The 24,970-nt window shown below is 38.8% G+C and overlaps 1 protein-coding gene across 1 annotated transcript in view; it reads right to left on the reverse strand.

Annotated features, from left to right (window-relative positions):
• ADGRV1 (adhesion G protein-coupled receptor V1) overlaps window positions 1-24,970 on the reverse strand; it is a 669,001-nt gene that overhangs the window by 486,201 nt on the left and 157,830 nt on the right. Inside the window, exons 29-37 of the mRNA XM_053586729.1 lie at window positions 17,576-17,791; window positions 15,915-16,130; window positions 14,991-15,235; window positions 13,581-13,762; window positions 11,453-12,264; window positions 9,070-9,279; window positions 2,176-2,306; window positions 1,497-1,596; window positions 734-913 (exon numbers count right to left, since the gene is read on the reverse strand). Of these exons, the coding sequence (XP_053442704.1) occupies window positions 734-913; window positions 1,497-1,596; window positions 2,176-2,306; window positions 9,070-9,279; window positions 11,453-12,264; window positions 13,581-13,762; window positions 14,991-15,235; window positions 15,915-16,130; window positions 17,576-17,791 (2,292 nt within the window). The remainder of the gene's footprint in view (window positions 1-733; window positions 914-1,496; window positions 1,597-2,175; window positions 2,307-9,069; window positions 9,280-11,452; window positions 12,265-13,580; window positions 13,763-14,990; window positions 15,236-15,914; window positions 16,131-17,575; window positions 17,792-24,970) is intronic.

Genomic DNA, 24,970 nt, shown 5'->3' on the forward strand with positions numbered 1-24,970 from the left:
CATTTTTCTTTTTCTTTTTTCTTACTTCCCCTACTTGCCTCTAGAGACTTTCCTTACTTTTTTTTTAATTTATCATGACTGTATACATCAATGCATTTAAAGCGATTCAGTAGCTAGTATTGAATCATAACTGAATACATCAATGCATTTAAAGCAGTTCAGTAGCTAGTACTGAATCATAACTGAATACATCAATGCATTTAAATCAATGCATTTAAAGCAGTTCAGTAGCTAGTATTATTGGCCCCAATTCCTCACTCCTTCCTAGATCCAAAATCTTTGACTCACTGATGTCCCAGTGTGGAAAAAGAATACCTCCCTGCCTCTCGACTTTGAGCTGGGCTGTAGGATGACTTTGCTGGTTGGAAGCCTTCACCTCAGGGGCCTTACACGTTTTCCCTTATACTCTCATGACTCTACTGCTTTCAGCAGAAGCATGACAGGCCTAGGAGAAGAGCCACCGCCGGCCCAGCCCAGCCTAGACGGAGCGGACCCCCCCCAGCCTGTTTACTGTATGCTGCTGAGATTTTATGGCTGACTGTTACACAGCATTTCTGTGAAAATAGATACTTTTAAAAATCTTTTCAAACACAAAAATGCTATTAAAGGTTTGTCCTGAATTAAGAAATATTCATTTTTCCGCATTCCTGATTTCTTTTAGCAACAATCCACACAAGGCAAGTATTAAACAGCTCTTGCCTGGCAACCTCCCTCATTCTAGAGTAACACAAACCTAGAGACCCAAATTCTCTGTTGATGAAAAGCTGAATCGTCACATTAGCCTCTTGCAGTAAAACAAATCTTGATGAAAGAGCAAAATTTAAAACTCCATGTGGCTCATCACTGGCGTCCACTGTCAGGACGGCGGCATACCCCTGAGCATCCAGCAGAGCGACGCTTGCCGGCGGAACTCCTAGAAATGTCAGGGACGTCGGACAGTGAGTTGGGATTAACTTTTAAATACTTAACCTACAACCCCACTCTCTGAAACATATTACAGTAACCAAAAGTTGTTCTGTTTTGTTCACCCTTCCACCAGAAATCTTTGGGTAAACAAAACCCACACTCCATTTTTCTTCCAGACAGAGAATAATTTTTTCACTTCCTGTGTTGTCTTTATTGTCTACACTGGTTATGTGAATTACAGAAATTGAGTAAAAATTGAGGAACCTTTGTTCATATTTTCGGTCCAAAATCCAAATGGATCTGTTAGTGTAAAATTAACTTCAAAAAATTCTACCTCTAGAAATGTATTTATTCCATAAATAACTATTTAGCAAAACTTTCCAGAGATCTTTTTCTTGAGATCATAAAGATAAGTACTCCCATACTGTGCTAATACTTTTTAGATCCAATATTTCTATGGACAGACAATATTTAAAATAATATTTTTAAATTAGAATGCATCTAATTGTTAAATATAGACATAGCTATTATTGCTTCTTTCTTTTCTGAAAATAATATACAAAAAATATTCGAACTGAATTCTCAATTACCTTGTGTCATGATCTCGTACAGAATGACCTGGTAGACTTCTTTCTCCTCAGGAATGTTGTCATCCAATAAATGCACAAATATTGTTTTATTTAATGAGCCCTAGGTCAGACAGAGAGAAACTCATGCCTCTATTGCCACTGAACACAAATTATCTCCTGCTTTCACTGGCCTTATAAATTGTGCACTCAAACATATTTTCATGTTAACAAAGAGTTCCATGGCTTAAAAAGAAAATAAATAAAAACCATTGATTCATGGGAACCGAGGCTCAAAGCAGATAAAGACCAATGGTGGAAAATCTTGAATGCTGAGTTAATGAATGTAAATCTCATTCAGTGAGCAACGTAGCACTGTTCAAAATCTCAGACAGAACAAAAAGATGGGAAGATTTCTACAGCAGCGGTGAACAGGAAAAATGCAAGCAGGGACAAGAAGACCAGGTCTGCAGGGATACCGGTTGTTAGGCAGCCAGTGTGATAAGGGTTTGGCCTAACATCGAGGCAGTGGAAGAGCAAAAGAGCTAAATACGTTACTAAAGAAGAATTCCCAGCAAGTGGATGTGGAGAAGAGAGAACAATGATAACCACAGACAGTGGTGCTGATTTTACTATCCCATTTTCCTCAGAAAACACTTTTCCCCCTAGATATTCATTATGAAGCTTTTCTTTGCAGTATTACCTCAGCAAAGAAGAGTTGTCCACTAAAGTTAGCAAAATTGAATTCTAGATTTTGTCCAACAATTTTCCAGTTAACAGTAACATTTCCTCGACCAGGGGGGGTTCTTATCACATGGAATTGCAAAATTTCTCCTGCAAATCAAATGGACACATTGATAAATGCTAAATGCTAAATGGAAAACAAACATTTGAACTCAACAAAACCCAAATCCTAAGCATGCAACTATTACAGCACCTTTGCCAAAAACATTACAAAACTGTTCTGTTTTGAATTTTCTAGAAACTTCATACATGCTTATTGTTTATTAACATAGAGATCCCACTTCTAAATACTTTCATTTAGTAGAACTTCAGGAAACTCAATATATAAAAGTTACAAAAACTCATGCTAAAATGGGAAACACAAACTTTTATACACTCCAAAACATGCACCAGAACATAAGTGTTCTGTAAATGAAAGAAAATTATAAAGTCCTCATGGTCGAAACTAGTAGTAGCACAAGTAAATTCTTCCGTCACCTCTCAGAAGGACACAAATTCCTTACACTGATACGCAATGTGATTTTACATGACTGCTGGCATCAAAATGCCTGCAAATACCTGAAAATCACATTTCTTGAGATTGTAACTTACATAGACCATCAATGAATTTGTTTTATAAAAAGAAATACAAAGGAAAGGTATCAAATCTGCACATCAACATCTGTGACTTCACCAAAGTCACAGTTACCCTCCCTGGACAACTGAGCTATTTGGAATATTTTTCATTTTTGGATTTTATCCCCACATAATATTTGGTAAAACTGAAGAAAATCATGATATTCATTTCTTCCAAATTGCTAAAAATGGAAAGTACGCTGCTAGGGAGTCTGCTGATGGTGTGTGGCTTGTTGGAAATATGCTCCCTGCACTAGTTTTATATGATGATGAACAGAGCTTAAGAAATACCGATGAGGGTGGCGCCTGTGGCTCAAAGGAGTAGGGCACCGGTCCCGTATACCAGCGGTGGCAGGTTCAAACCCAGCCCCGGCCAAAAAAAAAAAAAAAGAAATACCAATGAACTACATATCACTGAAAAATTACTAGGATGAAAAGATAAATATGGTAGTGTTTAAAAAGCCTTAAAAGAACACATCCATATTCAAACTGCGTAGCATACACAGATAGTCGAAACCATGAATATTCACATAAAAACTTAGTCATCCAAATAACTTTCATGTCTATAAGTAAAATCTTCCAGCACTTTTTAAACAAGGAGAGCAGAAATAAAGCAAGAAAATATAAACACCCTTTCAAATATTTTTAAACTACCCCAACTTTTTTATTTCTGAAGATAATATACCTCCACAAATACATCGATTATAACAAAAAAATTTTCTGAAATAAAAATATAGATTAAATTATTTATTTATTTCCTTTTTTTTTTTTTTGAGACAAAGTCTCACTATGTCGCCCTGGGTACAGTGCCATGCCCTCACAGCTCACAGCAACCTCCAACTGCTGGGCTTAAGTGATTCTCTTGCCTCAGCCTCCCAAGCAGCTGGGACCACAGGCGCCTGCCACAATACCCGGCTATTTTTTTTTGGTTATAGTTGTTATTGTTGTTTGGCAGGCCCAGGCTGAATTCTAACCTGCCAGCTCTGGTGCATGTGGCTGGCGCCTTTAGCCACTGAGCTACAGGTGCCAAGCCGGATTAAATAATTTAGAGACTAACTTAACTTTAATTTGAAACGTAAAAGTAATATTTTATACTAAATTTAAATACACATAGCTTTAGTACAATGGATTAATTTTGGAGAGTGGAGAATATAAAATGGCAAAATCATCAGAAAGCCTTTTTAAATAATACATTTTTAAGTGTTTCAATACAAAAATAATCATCTCCATTCCATTAGTAGTCTATGAGTTAGGTTTATTTTTAAAACACATAGAACTACTAGATAGACTGTCCAAAGATTGCGATATAACTGAAGACATGTATAATCAGCCATAATTGCTTGCACACATTTAAACTTTTTATACTTGCATAACTCATATGAACAACATATACACACTACCACAGGCTCTTTACATTGTATAACACACAGTATTTCTTACAGAGCTAGTTTGTACTATTGAAAAGCAAGAGTTTATTATTGCAAAGCATAAAGAGATCTTTGACGTTATTACGCTATTTCACCTACAGTATTGTCTGGTGACATAAATAAAATGTTTTAAATCACAAAACCTGGTAATAGTTCAAAAAGAAAATTCTGGAAGTTTGGTCTGGTGCTCAAAGTGCAAAGAGAACATACACACACAGAAATGAAGTGGAGGTCAATACAGATCCGTGCTAAAGAGGGATTTATATTCATAATAAAATTATAGTTGCAAGTCTGCACATAGAGACTTGGGAGATAAATATGCTATTTTAAGGTAAAAACAAAAATGAAATCCTAAGGATAGAAAAAAGTACAATCTTCTGACAAACTTCCTACATAAGAATACTCAGAGTCTAACACTCTTTAATAAATAACACCTCTGAAAGTTTAACAAGTTACCATGGAAGTAACATGCAAGAAAACCTTATAAAAAATACAATTTGAAGCATGACACGCACCAAGAAACACATATAAGTAAAAGGTAAACCAATTATTTCTTAAACACACAATCTTGTGAGCCTATAGCAAATTTATTATGTTAACAGCAAAACAGTGTGAAAATTTTCCCAATTGTAAAAATGGAAGTGCCAAGTCTGACTCTGTACAGCAGACACTCCCAGCAGGCAGGGCCACAGCAAATGCCTCCTGGAAAAATGACTTGGTGAACCAGAAAGCTACCTTGGTAGGGAGCCAGAGAATAATCATAAGAAAAAGAGATAATCAGAAAAAAGTACTTATTCTTTTCAATCTAAAGAGAAGGAAAGAAAGTCTTAGAGAGAGTATGTTTTAATTTTCAGATGATAAACATTTTACTAGGTAGTAGCCTGCCTTCTAGTTCTTGCCCAAGATGAAAGATCTCACCTACCAAGGTATCTGACTACATGACTGGACGGTCACCTTGAAATAAAATCCACAGAGTCCAACAAAAGCTGGGGACACATTTTCAGCCCAAAGCAGATCAATCATATAGTATCAAATAACCCCTAGTGTTTTATCCACTTATTCTCAAAAGCAGAATTTTTTTACAAAGATAAACAGTTATAGGTACCAATTATAATGTACATAAACAATAATGGAAAACCAAAATACAGAAAACATACTTTAACAGACACATGTATGTATGGCATATAGATAGTATCCAAATTGATTGCTTCCTATAATAAAAAAAGAAAATGGATTAAAACAATTACAGGAACATGAATAACGTAAAGCACAGACTGTCAATATGGACAGTTAAGAAAAAGTTGAGTGTTTCTAATATAGCAGTTCCCGTTTTTTTTTAAGAATCACATTTCTTTTTCAAATCTTTGTGTAAGATTCAAATCATGCTGTCTCTCAGAAAAGGAAAAATCTTAAATCCATTGAACAGGACATGACGATGATGAGGCTACTGAGCTGAGTGACTGGGCGCGGCAGCTAACACAGATTTATAAAAGGCACATTTACACCCCCTGTGCAGCCACAGTGGAATCCATTGTCCCATATTTCTAAATGCTGTCCATTACATTTGAAAGAAAGCAATATTTACCACTGAGCATCTCTCCAATTGCATTAGGACCAAATATAGAAATAGAATTCTATAAAATTCAACACATTGTTAAAAACGAAGGCAATTCCTCCCCATGAATCAAAAACTCATTCTGTATCCAGAAGTTCAGCATAGTCCACGTTCTAAATCTAGTCACACAGATAAAAATCCAACACTAGGCCAACAGCAATGTTAACATTGTCAAAAGCCCACATGACATGGTTACTTTTATCCCATTTGTTAGCAGTTATCTTTGAAGAATCACTAGGAAGTTTTCATTAATTCACTTTGGTAAACTCATCGTGATAGCACGAAATGCTAGCTTCTTGAGCTTAAATATGTTTTTGAAAAATGAAAATTAATTTTGACTCTAGGAAAGCCCTTATGAATAAAGGGAAAGAAAAGTAAGTAAAAAAATAGAAATTCCTCCCAATATTTATTTAGAAAATATAAAAAATCTAGAAAGCATTTACTCTAGAAATAAAATAAATTTGGTGTTTTATTTCCTGTACCAAATTCATGTATACAGATTGATATGCCAAAGCAGATTTTTAACCAATATTGGACTATGTGATTTAATTACTAATCCTTTTTCTTCTTTGCATCTCCTGCAGATATCTAGCTATTGGAAACTAAAGAGGCCACAGTATGGTTTTCAGCTCAAGTTCATTCAGGCCAAAGAGAATGTGGATGCTTGTGTCTGAAGTTTATCCAAGACGCTATGGTTCCCACCAGGAGGGCACCGGTGCCTTCAGAGCGCTCCAGCCCAGCAGCACCACCACCCAAACCTCACCATTAAAATCTCTTTAAATTGATCCTAGACATTCAGATTTTTTTTTTTTTTTTTTTTGCACTTTAAAAAAGAATTTCCATGATATTGCTAAAAAGCACATGCCTAATTTAGTCAAAGTTCCTCCTTGAATCTCATCTACCCTTTCCTGGTCTCTGGTCTTCTCTGTACCCTCCAAACCACTAACACCCTGATTCCCTTCTTGCCATGATTTTCCTTCTTGTATTTTTTCAGCAAAACAAAACAAAAAATCCAAAATACTTCTCTTTCATCCAATGTTTCTCTTTTCCTTGCTGTCATATGCAATGAGCAGTGCTTCTCAAAATGTTTTGCCATGAAAGACAGTTCATTTTGTTTGTTTTTGTTTTGTTTACCTTCATCCATCATAGACTGACCATCTTGTAAAACACAATAAAAAAAAAAATGACCAGACAAGTTAAATAGCAAAAAGAATACATATACAAAACAGAAGCCCACAGACAGGGCTTTTGGATATCACCGCAAGACGAAGTTGTTGTAACCGTTCCTAGTCTTCTCATCACAGACCAGTACCAAACACACTGTGGACGGCAGCCTCCTGACGACCACCCTCACAGACGCGCTCCCCAAGTCCTTTGTCATCACCAGACATTTGCTTCCCCTTCCTGATTCTGCTTTAAAATTCCTCTGCTGTTGCTACTGTTTTCCCTGGCCCCTCTGGGACTCTAATCCCACCGTTGGTGTGATACTCGCTGACTGCTTTCTTCTGGTAACTGGTGACAATGCCATGTCTCTGGCAGAGGTCAGAGGTCTCCTCTCGGGTCCTTTCCCTTTCCCAGTCCCTTAGTCTAGTGTTCCCAACAGCTTCCTCTTCTTAAGTTGCTTCTCCTCCTCTGCGCACAAAGACCATATTAATTTTCCTGATTTCAGCTATCACCTCTGGAAATACAATTTCCAACTTTATCCTGAGATGGAGTCAGGTTCTCTTACTAATTTACTTCTCTCATATAGACAGTGTTACTCAAACTCATTCTTCCAACTCTAATCACTTCAAGAATTTCTTGAAAGTTCTTGCGTTGTCGGATTCTGAAGCGGACACAATTTTAAGCAAACAACCTCTCTTTACAATGTCCCCTAGAGAATGGGCTCTGGATTCAACCCAACTGGGTCTAAGCCCCTCCACTGAACGATTACGTGTTGTTTATTCTCTCTCAAATTCAGTTTCCTTCTGTGAAAATCTGGTGTATGCTGTAATATTATACCCACTTCATGGGACGGCTGTTGAAATTAAGTGAAATGGGACGTGGAGTGTCCGGCACTCAGAAAACTCTCCATAAATGTGGTTAGTGCTGTCATTGTTTGGAAGATTAACGACCCCAGCAGGGACTTTTTATTTGTACTATGTTACAACTTTTTGACAGCTGCCACTCTTTAGGTTAGAATTATGACAATTTGTTAGTCACTTATAACAACATGATCCTAAACCATTCATTAAAAAGAATGTTGAAAAATGTCTCAAATATTTGGATTGATTAGTTAAATTAATTTGCAAGTAAGGGGAAAGGCCACACAAGCTAAAACACTTTGGCCTCCAGCAAGGACACTAACTGTCTGACCTCGGCAAGTCTTCTAAAATGTATTTCAGTTTTGTTTTCTCATCTGTAAAATGGAGGTCCCAACACATGATCTATATCCTTTTTGCTTCTTAACTCTTAAAGGTAAAATTGTTTTTTAAAATTCCAAATACACATTCTGTAGTAAAACATAAGCTATAAGTAACATTTTATCTGAAAACAGGCTTACTCAAAAAAAGAAAAGCACTGACATAAGTTTGAGACAAGTCAACGATTCGCCAAACCCTACATAGGATGTGAAATACAAAGCAAGGATTCAAGAAAAATGTTGTTTTTTGAAAAACTGATATTTTATAAGATGTTCTAGTTTGGCACTTTTGCTCATAAATCATACAAACAAAATATAAAATCCAGCTTTAAATATTCATGGATTATAAACTATGAATTATTTTTAATTGGGTGCTAGTGTTTCACTGTTCAATATCAACAGATCTCACTGCATAGACTATACCAGCCAGGAACTAGGCTAAGCAGGTTACATCTATTAGCTCACTTAATCCTCACAAAAATACCTACAAAGTAAATAATATTTTTCTGTCACGTAGCAGATGAGAAAGCAGAGCATCTCTACATTTGACTACATTCCTTAAAAATCACACCCATGGGGAATGGCAAGCTGGAAAACACAAACAGTCTGTACAGATTTCTACATTGAGTTAACAGCCCCCCATAGGCTCCTCTCCCAGAGACGTTCTATGCAGATTAATACACACAGCTCAGCAAAATAATGAAAGGGAAAAAAGTCAGATCCTTTAGAAGACTAGACAAAGAATGACATCCATGGAAAAGAGAATGAATGTGCTCAACAAGAAACAGAACCCACCTTCATGACCTATGACAGAGCGGGACGTGGTCTGAAAGCTGACAATCCCTGCCACGTTGTCATTGGCCAGAATGCTCACCCTCACCGTGTCCGAGCCGGGCAGGATTCGGCTCCCCCCTTCAGCGTGCACCAACCCAACTACGATGCTCTCATCATCCTCTGGTTCAGAATCGTCCAAGATGGTCAAAATGGCTGTCTTCTTGATTTCACCTACAGAAAATCAAGGGAATAAAAACTGAAGTGACAAAATCACTAAGAGAAAACTCAGAAAGGGGGCCCAAAGTAAATTCTATTTCAAAAGTTAAAAATATGTGAGTGGATTTTCATAGTTCCATATGGTGAGCAGAGGACTAGCAAACTGTGCCCATGAGTCTATACATCCTTTCACATATCAAACACTGTAAAATTTCATCACTGTAGACAGATTGTGGGAAATGGCCCATTTCAAATGGTTTGAGTTATAGAAAAGTTAAAGGGTAGAATTATTTCAAAGGATCCTAACTTTATGCTCTGGTCTTTAGTCAGGAACAATGAGTCAGCTAGGCAAGAACCTTGAGAGAGCATCTTCTTTTCAGAAGCAGCACCTTTAGGCCAGGCATGATGGCTCACATCTGTAATCCTAGCACTCTGTGAAGTGAGACAGGTGGATAACTTGAGCTCAGGAGTTCGAGACCAGCCTGAGCAAGAGGGAGACTCTAGTTCTACTAAAAATAGGAAAACTAGCCAGGCGTTATGGCAGCCCCCTGTAGTCCTAGGTACTCAGGAGGCTGAGGCAGGAGGACAGCTTCAGCCCAAGAGTTTGAGGTTGCTGTGAGCCATGGTGACGCCACAACACTCTACCCAGGGTGACAGAGGAAGACTCTGTCTCAAAAATAAAGGAAAAAAAGAAATAGCACCTTAGAAGAATGTAGTTGCATTCTCATTCTGGCATTACTGTGAAAAATTTAAATCAGTTATTCAACCTTGAAAATCAGGAATACTTAGGAAATGATGGTCAAAATGAGGTACAGAAAAAGGATGGCAAACTGAGTGAAAGAAGCAGCCGGAATGAAATGAATCTTGGGTAACTAGATGAGGTGACAGCATCAAGTATCAGCTCACAGGATGTAATGCAAGGAAGAAAGGCAAAAAAAAAAGCACTCAAAGGGATGACGGACAGCCACATAGGCCAAGCAATCTGCTCCCCAATCTGATCTAGGGCCCCATGAAATGTCCCTGGAATGTTCCGCTGGAAACATTTCATCTCCACTCCCTCCTCCTTACACGTTTATTGTTCCCTTTGGAATAGGAGAAATGTTACCGATTACGAACCTGCCCCCCTTCCATCACACATGTCACATCCCACTATTCCACTGCTTAACAAATCATCAACTAAGAAATAACCATTATAGAAATTTACTCCAAAACATAACGCTTATTAGATGTCTCAAAAGTATACAATATCATACTCTGAGTCTTAATTAGTGCCCCCCCTCAAAAATGTGTATGCATTAAAATGTTAAACAGATACAACAGATTGCTCTAAGAAATCAAATTATAAATAATGTTTAGTTCCCTCATTTTGTGTATATCCTGAGGTTTTTATGAGAATACATTACTTCTTCAATCAGAAAAGCACTGTTAAAAAAAAACTTGGTGGAATCTATAAATGTACAACTCAAAATTTAAATATCTCGGTAAAGATTATCTCTCCACACCCAAAGAAAACTATTTTAAATATACGAACTTTTCCAATTTTAAACATCAGAAGATTCAATCAGTCCTGAAAAAGAATCAGTGCATCTGACTGTAACTATAATTTGTTGGCATGTAAAATATTATTATATAATTTATGAAAATATTATAAGTCTAAGAATAGCATTATAAAATGATCTATCACTAGGATCAATTTAATATAGATGCACTCACCAAAGTTTACACTGTTTTCACTTAAAAATCATTTTAATCAAAGATACATTTTGCATATGAACATACTTACCAATTAATACTCATTTTCCTAACTACCACTGCTTCTTAATCACATGTTTGGTTGTAGGAACATGGCTTATTCTTATAAATTCCCTTACAAAACTGAACTTACCTTACAGTTGCTTCTATGTTTCCTTAAAGGCACTTGCTATCATACATAATGCAATTCACTTAATAAAGATATTCACAGAACATCTTTATTTGTAATGAGCTAAAAAGATACACACGTCATATCAGCATACACATGTCATGTCAACCATTAACAAGCCAGCTAATTTCTATTTTTTTCAAAAACCATGCTGGTTATTGTCAAGAATCTATACAGTAAGTCAGAACCCTTAATTTATCATAAAAATTGACTGTGATAACTTTACAGGATGGAGGGGACTGAAATTCATTTAGAACCATCGCTCACCTTCAGCAAAAGTCAGAATGTCTCCAGCACCTATAAAATCTAAACCTTCGGTAGCCGTTCCACCAACAATGCACCACTCAACTGTCACCTGACCTAAGCTGCCCCCAGTCCTGTGAATCACCAGCTCCACCAGAGTGTGGGGCTGCTCCGGAACTTCGACAAATAAGCCATCTTCTGAGGTATTGGGGCTGATACTATAGATCACAAACACCCCAAAGGCGTCACCATTCAGGGCTATGACAACCGTAGAGGTATTTGGCTGTCCTATGGTTGGCTGATTTTCTAAACTGGCTGTGATGTTCATGAGGTGAACTTCAAGGAGAGAGATCAGGAAACTCTCATCCATCTCTGGGAAATCATCAGGAAGAATAGAAACGGTGAGATTTGCAAATTCGTCACCTTCCAGCATTACGGCCCATTGCCTCGTCACAGGCTCGTAGTCACTCCCAGCCACGGCTTGACTGCTAAAAAGAGATGTGACCCTGGTCATGTTTTTCCTGTAGGTCCAGAAGTCTGAAGTGTTGACAGTTGGGCTGATCCATGACGTCATCCAAAAACACTGAGGACCCTCAGAGGTCCTGAGGAATGAGAATGCAGAGCAAGCATGTTCTCTGAGGCACGAAGTGGCACAGGTGTACTGGGGATCCCCCTCCGCAGAGACATTCACCCGTGCTCTCCAGAGTGAGTCGGGCACCCCTTGTATTGGCAATTCATAGTAGGACAGTAGATCTTGACCTTCCTCAATTGCAAGAGCCACCACATCAATGTCGGAAGTGCTGTAGAACAGCAGCAGGCGGCCAAACAGCCCTCCGCTAAACGTGGGTGACAATTAAAAGACAGGTTACGCACTCAGAGTAGATGCATATAGGGGAGAGGAAAGCTGGTTGTGGCTTTCAATTTAAAGAACAAAAAGGTCTGTTAAAGTACTAGTAAAAACACAGCCATGTTTCTTAATTACAATTGTCTTTCAACATTTTGTTTTCTCATGGAAGGACACCTGGCTAACTTCCTTTTTTTTTTTTGAGACGAAGTCTCACTGTGTTGCCCTCTGTAGAGTGCTGCGAAATCACAGCTCACAGCAACCTCAAACTCTTGGGCTCAAGCGATTTTCTTGCCTTAGCCTCCCAAGTAGCTGGACTACAGGTGCCTGCCACAATGTCCGGCTATTTTTAGGTCACACTCTGGCTCAGGCTGGTCTTGAACTCATGAGCTCAGGCAATCCACCCACTTCAGCCTCCCAGAGTGCTAGGATTACAGGCATGAGCTACTGGGCCGGCCTACCTTGCTAGTTTTCAATCAAACAATACTTATTTTTAACCAAGCTATGAAAGTATCTTCCAATGTATGCAAATTCAGGATTTCCTAACAAAATTACAGAATTAATTTTCATTACTAGATTTCACTGAAGTGAAGTAACAAGGGTAACAGTTTGAGTACATTTGGAGGAAATGTAATTGCAGGTGGCCCTCCATATCCATGGATTCTACACTTGCAGATTCAAACACCACAGATTTGAAAGTATTTGGGGAAAAATGGAAAATAACAATTAAAAAAAACACATAGAATTTACATTATATTAAGCAGTGTAAGTAATCTAGAGATTATTTACAGTATATGAGAGGATGTACTAGGTCATGTGCACATTTATTTTACGGCCATTTTATATAGAGACCTTGAGCATCCGAGGATTATGGTATCCCTGGGAGTCCTGGAACCAATCCCCCATGGTTATCAGAGGGGCAACTGTATTTACCATAGGTCTCAATGAATACTATACTGCCTCACAAAAGAAATGCAAGAAAAACAGAACCTGAAAATCAACCACTTCAAACGGCATGTGAGTGGTCCTTCATTTAGAAACTAGTTATATCTAAATTCTAACTCTAACAAATCACACTTTAAAGCAATCAATTTCTGGGATTAGAAAGTCCAATGACATATAATCTATTCCCCATTTCACTAACACAGGTATGATACATGTGACAGGCTCTTTATGCTAATACGCATAATTTAATTAATAACCTACAAAAGGAAAAATCACCAAACCTAAATGGGTTAACAGTGCAAGGGATCCTTCCCACCACCCTACAACTCCCATTAGTCCCACACACGCAGCCATCTCAGATACCTTCTCCTGACAGTTACGTTAGCACAGGAACTTCTTTCCAGAGGTTCTTGAACACGGTAAACCGTCTGAACAAAGGCTACTGTACCATAAGGATTATCATTGGCAGGAATAATAATACTTGCCACTCGATCTAACCCAATAGTACCTCCATCAGAGGCATCAGTTAGTTGCACTTGGATAACCTAAAAACACAGTGAAAACTTCCTTAACAGCATCACAGTTCTGAAATTAGAATAATGATACAGAGAAAAAAAATCAAACATATACAAACAAGAACAAAATGGAATAAAATATAAACAGATTCAAAGTAACTCCCCCAATTACGTTTACAAATCCAGTGTATCACAGAATAACCTATCATCAACTTTTAATAATGGAGAACAATTATACATAAGAAATATAGACTAGTTAAATTCCTTAATATTCAGTTACATATTTATGTTTACGATTTCAATAATATATGTAACTTTCATATCTTATACTTTTTATTTAGGAAAAATATTACATATACACTTTAATAAATAGTTAATATATTATGCTTTATTTTCCACATTATCTCAAATGGAAATCTCTGACAAAATTTAAAATAGAAAACATCATATTGTAATGCCACTTACATTTAGAGAAAAGGAAAGAGAAATATTTTATATGTAGAGAAATATTTTATATGTATTAATAAAAATCTAATACATTGGAAGTGAAAAATGACACAATTAGCATTCAAAAGAAATTTTATGGACTTCTCTTCCATAAAGATGTGATACTATTAAGGAATAAATGCTATTCAAGGTAACTTTCTAAGATCTAGGCTTTAATAATACTAGCATTTCATAAAATAAAATAATCTCCAGCCAATATGTTAGTGATGAATCAACTTTCACACTAAGACTCTACTTTTATTTGCCACCTTAATTCTTCATTGTAAAAAATATATATATCAAGAAGATGTATTTAGCATGGCATTTGTCGCACAGTGAATTCTCAACAATGGCTGAAGAGTAAGTAAATGAATGTGTAGAAAACCACAATCTACACTTAATTAAGATTGACTGGCTCACATCCAAGCCAAAAAGGGACTAAGGATACAAATTAAGAGTTTATATGGAACAAATGTAGTAAAAATTAGGACAAATGCATATACATTTAACTGTAACCAAAATGTTGAACAAACAATGTAACTATACCAAAAAATTCTTATACTAGCAAACTGGCAAATGTACATGACCTATTTCTAGACTATTCCTGCTTTTATCAATTAACAACCACTTCGCACTACCATAGTTTCAACATCCTTGCAGAAATAATTTATTTGACATCTCTCCAAAGTGTTACGACAACGGCCATCTGTTCTAGTCACTATAAGACAAGGTACAATTTACAGTGTCATTCTATACTAGCTATTCCTCTCACCTCTTCAATCTCCGGAACGTCGTCAGCCAGGACCTCTAACAACAAGGTTTGAATGGTTTCCCCAGGGGCAAAGGTCACATTACCTGAGACAACTCGCAGGTCTCCGGTAGCAAGCTGTCCATTAGTGGTGGCAACCCACCGGACAGTAACATTGCCGAGTGTCCCAGAATTGCGAATTATTGGCAGGTTTACCTTCACTGAGTTAAACTCAGGTTCCTCTACAATAAGTTTAGTAATCTGAAAACCTGAAGGGGAGACACAGTCAAGTTAATTTCAAGTACAGATCAAAATGGCATTAGCATAAAGCTAACCATCCTATACAGGATTCCTTTCCCCCAGACAATCTAAGCAGCTACCTGCAAAACCAGAGTAACGTGCTCTGACACAAACTGGGCAGGACTGCCAAATTTCTCCACTGTTTATCTTTGTGCCAGAAGCAGATATGGTAAACTTAGATGGTCCCAGGGGTCAGGTAAGTGAAGCAGGCCCAGAGAGTGCTGTGGCTAGCTGCACAGTGAAGTCTGGTCCAGAGGGGCAGCTGCTATTGCTCCCATGACTGATGCTATTCAGAAGAGAGAGCTCCAGGCTGTGAGATTTTCCTATTTATCGAGAAAGCCAAGAAACTCTGATTTTGTGTAATTTCCCATAAATTAAATTGCTTTTATAAAGGATTGCCCGAGACTTTCAAATCTAATGTAAAAGTTTGCACCTTCCATATATATGCCAAGAGGCCAATTTGCTTTCTTTTTTAAATAACCACTAATCACTGCCAGTCACTATGCACAGGTGTCCTACACTTCAGTTATAGTAGGTTAGAAAAGAAAGAATGATCAGATCAATCCTGAGTCTCCAAACACAAAGAAGAGGTCATTAGCTATGATCTACACAAACAAGTGACAGAGAGACAAAAGCTCATCTGAATACCAAATAATCCATAGGGGTCATCAGAGGCCTCGATGATAACGACTGCCTCTGTTAGTACCCCTAGTCTGGCTCCTCCTGTTGTTTCATTCAGCAGTTGCACTAGAAAAGATTCTTCCAGCTCAGGGTAGATGTCATTAATGATATATATTGGCACAGGTTTACTGGTTTCCCCTTCTAGCAAGACCACATCTGATGAAGCTATACTGTAATCTTCACCTGCAGAGACAAATGGCAAAACGTTAAGATGTATTCTGAAATATAATAGTAAACATTCCATGTACGAAAAAAATAGTCATACGTATCAAACTTTGTGCATATCCTTAGAAGTGATTTTCTGAGAATATTGACTTTTTTTTCTGAACAGGAAGATATTTGCATCTCTTACCAGAAAAATTAGTTTGATAATAACAGAAAATAATGAAAAAAAATCCTAAGGGTGGTCAGGTTCATTCTTTCACCTTCAAAAAGACGTGTACATAATTTGGTCTCTATACACAAATATATATACACACACATATGCGTGCACGCGTGCGCGCACACACACATATATATATAGAGAGAGAGAGGAAGAGAAACATTCTTTACCACAAAATGGTCCCTTATTTCCAAGAGAATACATATAATACTTTCAGAACAAACAACAGAACTAGAATTCTAATCTCACTGGAGAGACACATTATACCACTGCACATATACAGCCATGTTAGTATCATCAGGGATACAGCTGGAACTTTCCTACCAAATTGCATTAAAAGCTGCTGGAGAGGACTGCTCAGGGTGGCAGGAGCTTTTCCTTCTTTTGAGACTGTAGGTGGGAAAAGCAGGATGCTTCCTATGGAGCCTGAGGACTAATTTCTCCAAACATCTACCAATCGCCACCTTCTGGCAAGACGTGAAGTCCCTTAGAGGTAGGCAGGTACCCAGCCTCCAAAACAGTCATGGGTGCGCGCACACACACACACACACACACACACTCCATGTAGGTAGTAGGTGAGCCTGGATTAGTCTTTTCAAGCAGTATGCCCAAAGGATTTATTTTTATCAGGCATAGTATCCCATCTCTGGCCCTTCATGTGGACAATGGAAAGATTCTCATTGAATATCTCTTAGGCAAATCTCCCTCAGATGCTGGAACTTTACTCCCAAAGTAGGCAGGCTCCTAACGCCTGCAATTTGGCAATGAAAGCCTTTTGCTTCTATATAAAATAGTTAATGCTGCCCACTGCCTCTTCCACCTTCTTCATAAATAAACAAGCATAATAAAAGGCCGGGGGGCAATGCTGCTGCCACGCCCCAGGAACATACCCAGTGCTTTTTCTCGCATCCCCCAGTAGTCACGGACACATGAATCCCTTTCAAAAGTGAAAAGGTACCCACAGAGAAAGCTGGGGCTTTCCTCGGTCTACTTGTCTTTGGTTTGTGCATCATAGCACTTGAATTCATACGTAATTCTGCAAACAAGTTTTCACAAATTCTACAAATTTAGTACCAGAAATATATAAGAGCTCTGGATTTGTGCCTTTAGAAGGATACCAGGGAATCTCTAGTATTCTAGTTGATTTTTCTAATTTGATCTTCAAGGGGCTTTGCTTATCAAGGACACACGCCCTGCTGCACACACGTGGGTCAACTCGTACAGCTCCTGAGATATTCCTTCTTACCAGCGACTGCCGTTATTGGCACGGCTTTAAACTTCACAGAAACATCTGCAAATGCTCCTCCCATTCTAGTCACATTGATAATAGGTCCGACATGATTTTCTGCCACTCGAACAACTGGTGCTGAGAGCTGAAGAGTTCCAAATGCATCATCATTGGCAGAGATAATTAAATGCGCGATAGTTTCGACCTTAGGCCCCAGACGTGGAGAATTTGGAGCTGAAAGGTAGAAGATCCAAATAGAACACAAAAGGTAATGCATCAGAATTCCAACAACTGGCCAAAAGTCATCAAAAAACAAGCCTCAGCGAGATTTCAGCAGGCAGATGAGATTATCACTTGGCGTTTTCTCTCTGCTATTTATTGGCTAATATGTACCAACATTAATCTAGACAGTGGGGACACAAAAATAATTAAACAGAAGTCTCTGTTTTCTTTTGTAGCTTATGTTCTATGGAAATTTTATTTTTATAGACTCTAAGGCAAAGGAACAGTTACCCTAAGAATATTTTAATATGTATTGGAAATTTCTCAAAAGGGAAAAATGATTACTTACCACTTTACATATATTACAACAGATAGTGGGCACCTATAGAAGTACACTCTTGTCATCAGTTCACCACCGTGGCCTTCAAACAGCATTTCAATTACAAAATTAACTAGGACAGTAACTTAATTCCTTCACCTCAAAGGCCAGCTAACAAGTCATCAGACTCCTAGGCTGGGCGTGGTGGCTCACGCCTGTAATCCCAGCACTATGGGAGGCCAAGGCAGGTGGACTGCCCAATATCACGGATTCCAGAACAGCCTGAGCAAAAGTAAAACGCCCCCATCTCTAAAAACAGCCGGGCGTTGTGGCGGGTGCCTATAGTCCCAGCTACTTACGAGGCTGAGGCAAGAGAATTGCTTGAGCCCAAGAGTTGGAGGTTGCTGTGAGCTGTGACGCCGAGGGCAACGTAATGAGACTGTCTCAGGGGGAAAAAAAAACAAAACAGGCTGGGCACCAGTAGCTCAGCTGCTAGAATGCCCCCACATACATGGGAGATGGCGGGTTCAAATCCAGCTCAGGCCTGCCAAACGGCAATGACAACTACAACCAAAGAATAGCCAGCTGTTGTGACAGGCGCCTATAGTCCCAGCTCCTTGGGAGACTGAGGCAAGAGAATTGCTTAAGCCCAAGAGTTTGAGGTTGCTGTGAGCTGTGACGCCACAGTACTCTACCAAGGGCGATATAGATAATGAGACTCTGTCTAAAAAAAAAAAAAAAAAACAAGCCCTCAGACTCCAAATCACTGCCTCTCTAAACGCTTCACTGTCCTCATGTTAACAGTCACTCAACTACTTTGTTGCTATGGTCTGAAGGTATTGTTCCACCACAATTCATGTTGAAATCTCAAGCCCGGAGACTTCAGGAAGTGACCAGGTTAGGGGAATGGCGCCCACACACATGGGATCAGTGCCCAGATAAAAGAGCCTTGAGACAGTGAGGCCCCTTCTCCCTTCACCACAAGAGGACACAGAAAGAAGGCAGGATCTAGGAACCAAGAAGCCACCCCTCACCAGATACCCAGCTCCAGAGCCTGGATCCTGGCACTTCCCAGCCAATGGAACTGTCAAAAGTGAATTTCCGTTGTTTATAAGTTCCCCAGTGTGTGGTGGCCCCAAGGACTGATAATGTCTGGAAATCAGGCCCCCTCACTGCCGCATAACCCCTGCTATGACAGGGCATCCTTAGTGATCCAAAAGCTTCCGTCTTACTTTATACTGATTTCAGAGAAAGGAAAGCTTATTTTGAAGGCATGTAGGGCTCTCCACAAACTCTCCCTGATTTTCTTTCTAACTGTAATTCCAACCAGCACCCTTGCCAAAACAATATAAAAAGTGACCTTTTAATACAAACGAAGCATAAACAAACTCCTATCAGAGGTAAACAACTTTGAGTTCCTATTTAAAATACTCTCTAACAATTGTGTCATTTAGAAGTTATGTTTTTATGAATAAAATGTAACATTTTCAGAATAACTTAACCTACAATTAAATGACAAAATTTAATTTCAGTGATATGGTCTTAGACCAACCCAAATTATATCATAGTTAAAATCATTAATCAATACAATTAAATTCTACTAAATTGGAAAAATAATGGCAGTAACGCAGACAGCTGTAGCAGCAGGTGACAATTTTTGAGTGTGGACTGCAAACCAGGCAGTGTTCTAAACATTTTTTGTGCATTAAGTCATTTAATTCCCACACCGCCTCCAGGTAGTAGGGAAGACTGCCTACGGGTGCAGAATCAGACAAAAAGAAGCTGCAGAAGTCACCTGAGGTGTTATGTGGTACATGTCTAGCACAGTCAGGAGGGATCCTACGAGGGTTTGCCTAATCTCCTACTCCCGTCTACAATTCCTCACCAGACCAGGATAGAACCGGCCATTTATCCATGACTATTCAGTCGCCCTATCACCTTACCAGGGGCCAACCTTCTCACGTTGCTCTTGTGCATGCAAATTGATGATTACACTCCCAGTAATAAAGATCTCATCAGGCCCTAGACCCATGCTGCCTATTAAAAGTTGAGTCAATCGCAAAGATAGGGAAACAAGGCAAGTGCCCATGAATACGTGCATGGATTAATAAAATGTGGGGTATGTACTCCACGGAGTACTACTCAGCCACAAAAACAAATGGTGATCTAGTATCTTTTGTAACAACTTGGTTGGAACTGGAGACCATTCTCCAAAGTCAAATGTATCACAGAGTGGGAAAAAAAACGCCACCTGTACTCAATTCTAAATTGGAACTAGTTGATCAACACGTGCATATGTGAAAGTAAAACTCAACAGGCCTCAAGTAGGTGGGAGGGAGGTGGAGAGGATGGGTTAATTCACACCCAATTAGTACAAGGCCACAGCGTGAAGGGTACACTTACAACTCTGACTTAAAATGTACAAAGGCAAATTACATAACCAAAAAAACTGAGTCAGTATCACACATATTTGTACTAAATTATTCTTTAGTTACTACCATCACAGCTTTATGCCTATTCTGAACTATCCCAATTCTATTGCATAGTTCCAGGAACACAGCAAGCAGGAGATATATGGTGACTGTTTCTTCCATCCCACACCACATAGATACTCTGCATATACAACTTTATTAATAATAATTGCTTTTATTTACTGAATGCTTACCACATGTCAGACACTGTATTAATTTTTACATATACAGTATTGCCATGTTTAATCCCCATATTATAGAAGGAAACTGGGGGTTAAAAAGATTATGTCCGATAGTTTATTACGACACATGTAACAGAATTTATCTGATAGAAACAACCACAACTCCCAGTCACTGTTACGGCTGATACTCTCTCATAGTTTTCTATCTATTTCAATAAGGTATGAATTACTTAAAAACCAAGCTGTGTTTTATAATTCTTACTTAATATGACTAATTATTGGGTTTTATTTTAATTTGTTATTATAACTGATGTTAATCTCACTTTAAAAAGAAGGGGGTATTGTATAATAATTTTTAAGCTTGACTGTAATCTGAAGATTTAATATTAGCAGTTGTCCTATACATTTCTTCTATAACTCTGGACTACAATTATTTACACTACAGGCAAGAAGGTTGCTTACCCAATGCAGTTTATTCATTAAGGTATTACAACAAGGTAAAGAAACTGACCTGTAATGCCTCAATCCACAGGGCAGAACACAGTCAACACTCAGGTGTTGGAATCTTACATCTTAAAACTGTGTAACTCTAGTTTCCTAAACAAGGTTTTACTTTTTACTAAACATACTGTCTTAAAATTAATATTAAACTAATATCACTCATCTTCCTTCCTTTACTTGTTCCTTTATTCTAGGAAATCTAGATTATTTTCTTTATTTAAAAATATCTTTCTTGAGTTATAAGAGTCATTTTAGAAAGATGTAAATAATGAACAAGGCACAATAAATAGCTGCTTTCAGCTCTCCTAGCCATAAGCCCTGCTCTGTCTTGTACCCAGCCCACCCCCCACTCCAAGGACAGTGGCCACTAGTGTCCAGCAGCAGCAGTCACGAAACCAGGTCCTCTGCCCAGTGTGAGTCACTCCTCATTCCTATCCTTAATGCAATCAGAGCCTTTCCCTCAAATCTCACAAATTTTCATGGTTTCTTACTGTTCTGTAGCTCTGTCCCCCTTTTCTCACACAATTGCCAAATCCACAGATTGATAATACAAAGCACTTCTGTTGGTTAGGGAATCTTCCAGAAGTGTATCAAGATGAGACAGCCTCAGGCTCTTGCTACAAGAATGGCCTTTAGACTGTGTAGACTGATTCCAGAGTGTCTTGAAAACTACCATTTATGGTTCTATAGTACTGGAGGTCAGTGACGAACAGACTACATAGAACCTTGTGAAATTTAGTCTGGGAATATACATGACTTTTAAAACATGATTTCTAAGAAAAAAAATGTCTTTTCAGGTGCCTTTAAGTATAGTTCTGTAAGGAGTTCTTCAGTTCTTTCCCCCTTCCAGAAGCTCTGGTGCTTTTTACTTCTTCAGTATTCCTTTGTAACTTCTAATAAAAGTCCTATCTTACCGCTGATCTGTGGTCCGTGCGTTCATTCTTAGAATCCCCGAGACCAAGGACTTACTGAAGAGTGAAATTCCGGTATCAGTGGGAAGAATAACCTGCTTTTGGAGGGGTGAGAGCAAGATGGCAGCGAGTGACAGCTTCCAGCAACTGGGCACTGTGAGTCCAGGGAGATAGGACGCCAGGCATCTCTGGCTGGTGGGATCTGCCCATAATCATCCCTTTGAGGATACAGGGAGTCAGCAAGAGACTTCTGGATTGCAAGAGGAGGACAAAAACAGTGGAAAACTGGCAAGTGGTCACGTGTGTTCGATCGGTCTAATCCCACCGGCAGCTGTAAGTACAGCAGCACTGAGGCTGCAAACCGGAAAGGCCTTACCTGTGAACTGTTTTGGTGTTTTTGGACTTGGCACTCAGTTGAAATGCCCTGGGGAGAGCTTGAGCAGGAGTGTGGAGAACTTTGGGTATTGTCTAAGGTCCCAGACTGAGCCACTGAGCCAGACAAAGCTAATGGTGTTTGGCTGTGGGCCGCAGGGAGTGATTGTGAGAGAACTGCCCCAGCAAGCTAGGTCCTCAGGGTCGCAGAGCAAGGATAGGGCAGGAGCTAGTAATCCAGTGATTGAGCAGCCTAAAGACAGGGACTGAGACACCTTACAGGCTTAACCCTCAGGGGCAGAGTAAGACCAGTTTTGGCACACTGGATAAGTGGATAGCCACTTCGGCAGTGATCCCAGCACAAGCACTTTCCTGGGAAAGCTTCTGCTTAGCCACGTTTAGAAGTTTAAAGTGCCCTTTAAGAGGGCTGAAGAGAGATTTAGGGTCTCCAGCCTATGGGGTTTGAGAAATCAGTGGAGGCCTCCATTCATATCAACATTGTGATTAACATCTCATACCCCAGAAGACCACCGGTTGCCCAGACAATATTCCATAAGATATATATACTGCTTTGTTTTTGCTTGTTTCTTTTTTTGTTGTTGTTAGTTTTTTATTTGTCGTCGTTTCGTTTTCTAATTTCAACCTTTTCCGTACAGAATTTTTCTTTTTTTCCTTTCCTTTCTTTCTCCATTTTTCTAGTTTAAATACAATTTCCCATTGCTGCATTTTTCAATAATTAGAACTTCATTTTTGCTCGTGTTTCTACCCCTATTATTTGGTTTTTCACCCAATTTTATCCCATAAAGTTTTGTTTGCTTGTTTTAGTTTGATTTATAGCACTTTTGTCTTTCCTCCCTACTTGGTGGAGATGGGTTACTGGATCTGATCAGGTTACAAACAGCTGCTGACTTCAAGGGAACCACCCAACCGGGCACCCCCAGAGGTTGGGGTTTTTTTAAGGCTGTGTCAAAGTACCCTACTGTACACCGATATTGCTCTGTCTCCCTCCTTCTGTGCCTTTCTTCCCTTTGTCAATATTCTTTTTTACCTACCACCCTCTCCTTTCTCTATTTTCTTTTATTTCTCTCTTTTTCTTTCTTTTATCCCTTCTTGCTCTTCAACCTTCTCATCCTTTTGGTCCTGTACCAAAAGGACTCATCGAAACCTTAGTCCACAGGCACGGGAACTTAAAGAGCAGGAGAAAGTGAAAGGAAAATTAGAGCAAGAAAACAGATAAAAGAAATCACTCATGAGAAAGAATCAGCAGAAAACTTCTGGCAACACGAAGAACAACTCCAGAGCAACCCCTCCAAGGCACCATGAGATAGATACTGCAGAGGATTGCACCTATAAAGAAATGATAGGAATGACAGAAAGGGAATTTAGAATACATGATGAAAACAATGAAAGAAAAGATGAAAACAATGAAGGAAATGGCTAATAAAGTGGAAAATAACCAAAAGGACATCCAAAAACAGAATCAAATCAGAGATGAACGAAATGAAGAATATAGAAAGGATATAGCAGAATTGAAGGAACTGAAGCAGTCAATTAGGGAACTTAAAGATGCAATGGAAAGTATCACCAAGAGGTTAAACCATGCAGAAGAAAGAATTTTGGAGGTAGAGGACAAAGTTCTTGAGAAAACTTAAATAGTTAAAGAGGCAGAAAAGAAGAGAGAGAAAGCAGAACGTTCACTGACAGAATTACGGAACTTTATGAAGCATTCCAACATACGAGTTATAGGAATCCCAGAAGGGGAAGAAGAATGCCCCAGAAGAATGGAACCCATACTAGAGAATATTATAAAGGAAAATTTCCCAAATATCACCAAAGATTCTCACACACTCTTTTCAGAGGGATATCGGACCCCGGGTCGCCTCAACTCTAAACGAGCTTCACCAAGACACATTGTGATGAACCTGTCCAAAGTCAAGACAAAACAAAAGATTCTGCAAGCTACCAGGAGTAAGCGCCAATTGCCCTACAGGGGCAAATCCATCAGAGTGACTGCAGACTTCTCTAACGAAACTTTCCAAGCAATAAGACAATGGTCATCTACCTTTAATTTACTTAAACAGAACAATTTCCAGCCCAGAGTTCTATAAACTGCTAAGCTAAGCTTTAAAATTGATGGAGAAATCAAATCATTTATGGATATACATACTTTGAGGACATTCGCCACAACAAGACCAGCTCTACAGGAAATACTTCAACCTGTTCTACACACTGACGATCACAACGGATCGGCAGCAAAGTAAGAACTCAGAAATTAAAGGACAGAACCTAACTTCCACATGGACGGAAAGGATAAAACTAATGGACTCTCACAAAATAAGATGAATAGAATACTACCACACTTATCAATTATCTCAAAAAATGTTAATGGCTTGAATTCCCCACTGAAGAGACATAGATTGGCTGACTGGATTAAA

The sequence above is a fragment of the Nycticebus coucang genome, chromosome 1, assembly GCF_027406575.1.
Source record: "Nycticebus coucang isolate mNycCou1 chromosome 1, mNycCou1.pri, whole genome shotgun sequence".
NCBI classification, from domain to species: Eukaryota; Metazoa; Chordata; class Mammalia; order Primates; family Lorisidae; genus Nycticebus; species Nycticebus coucang.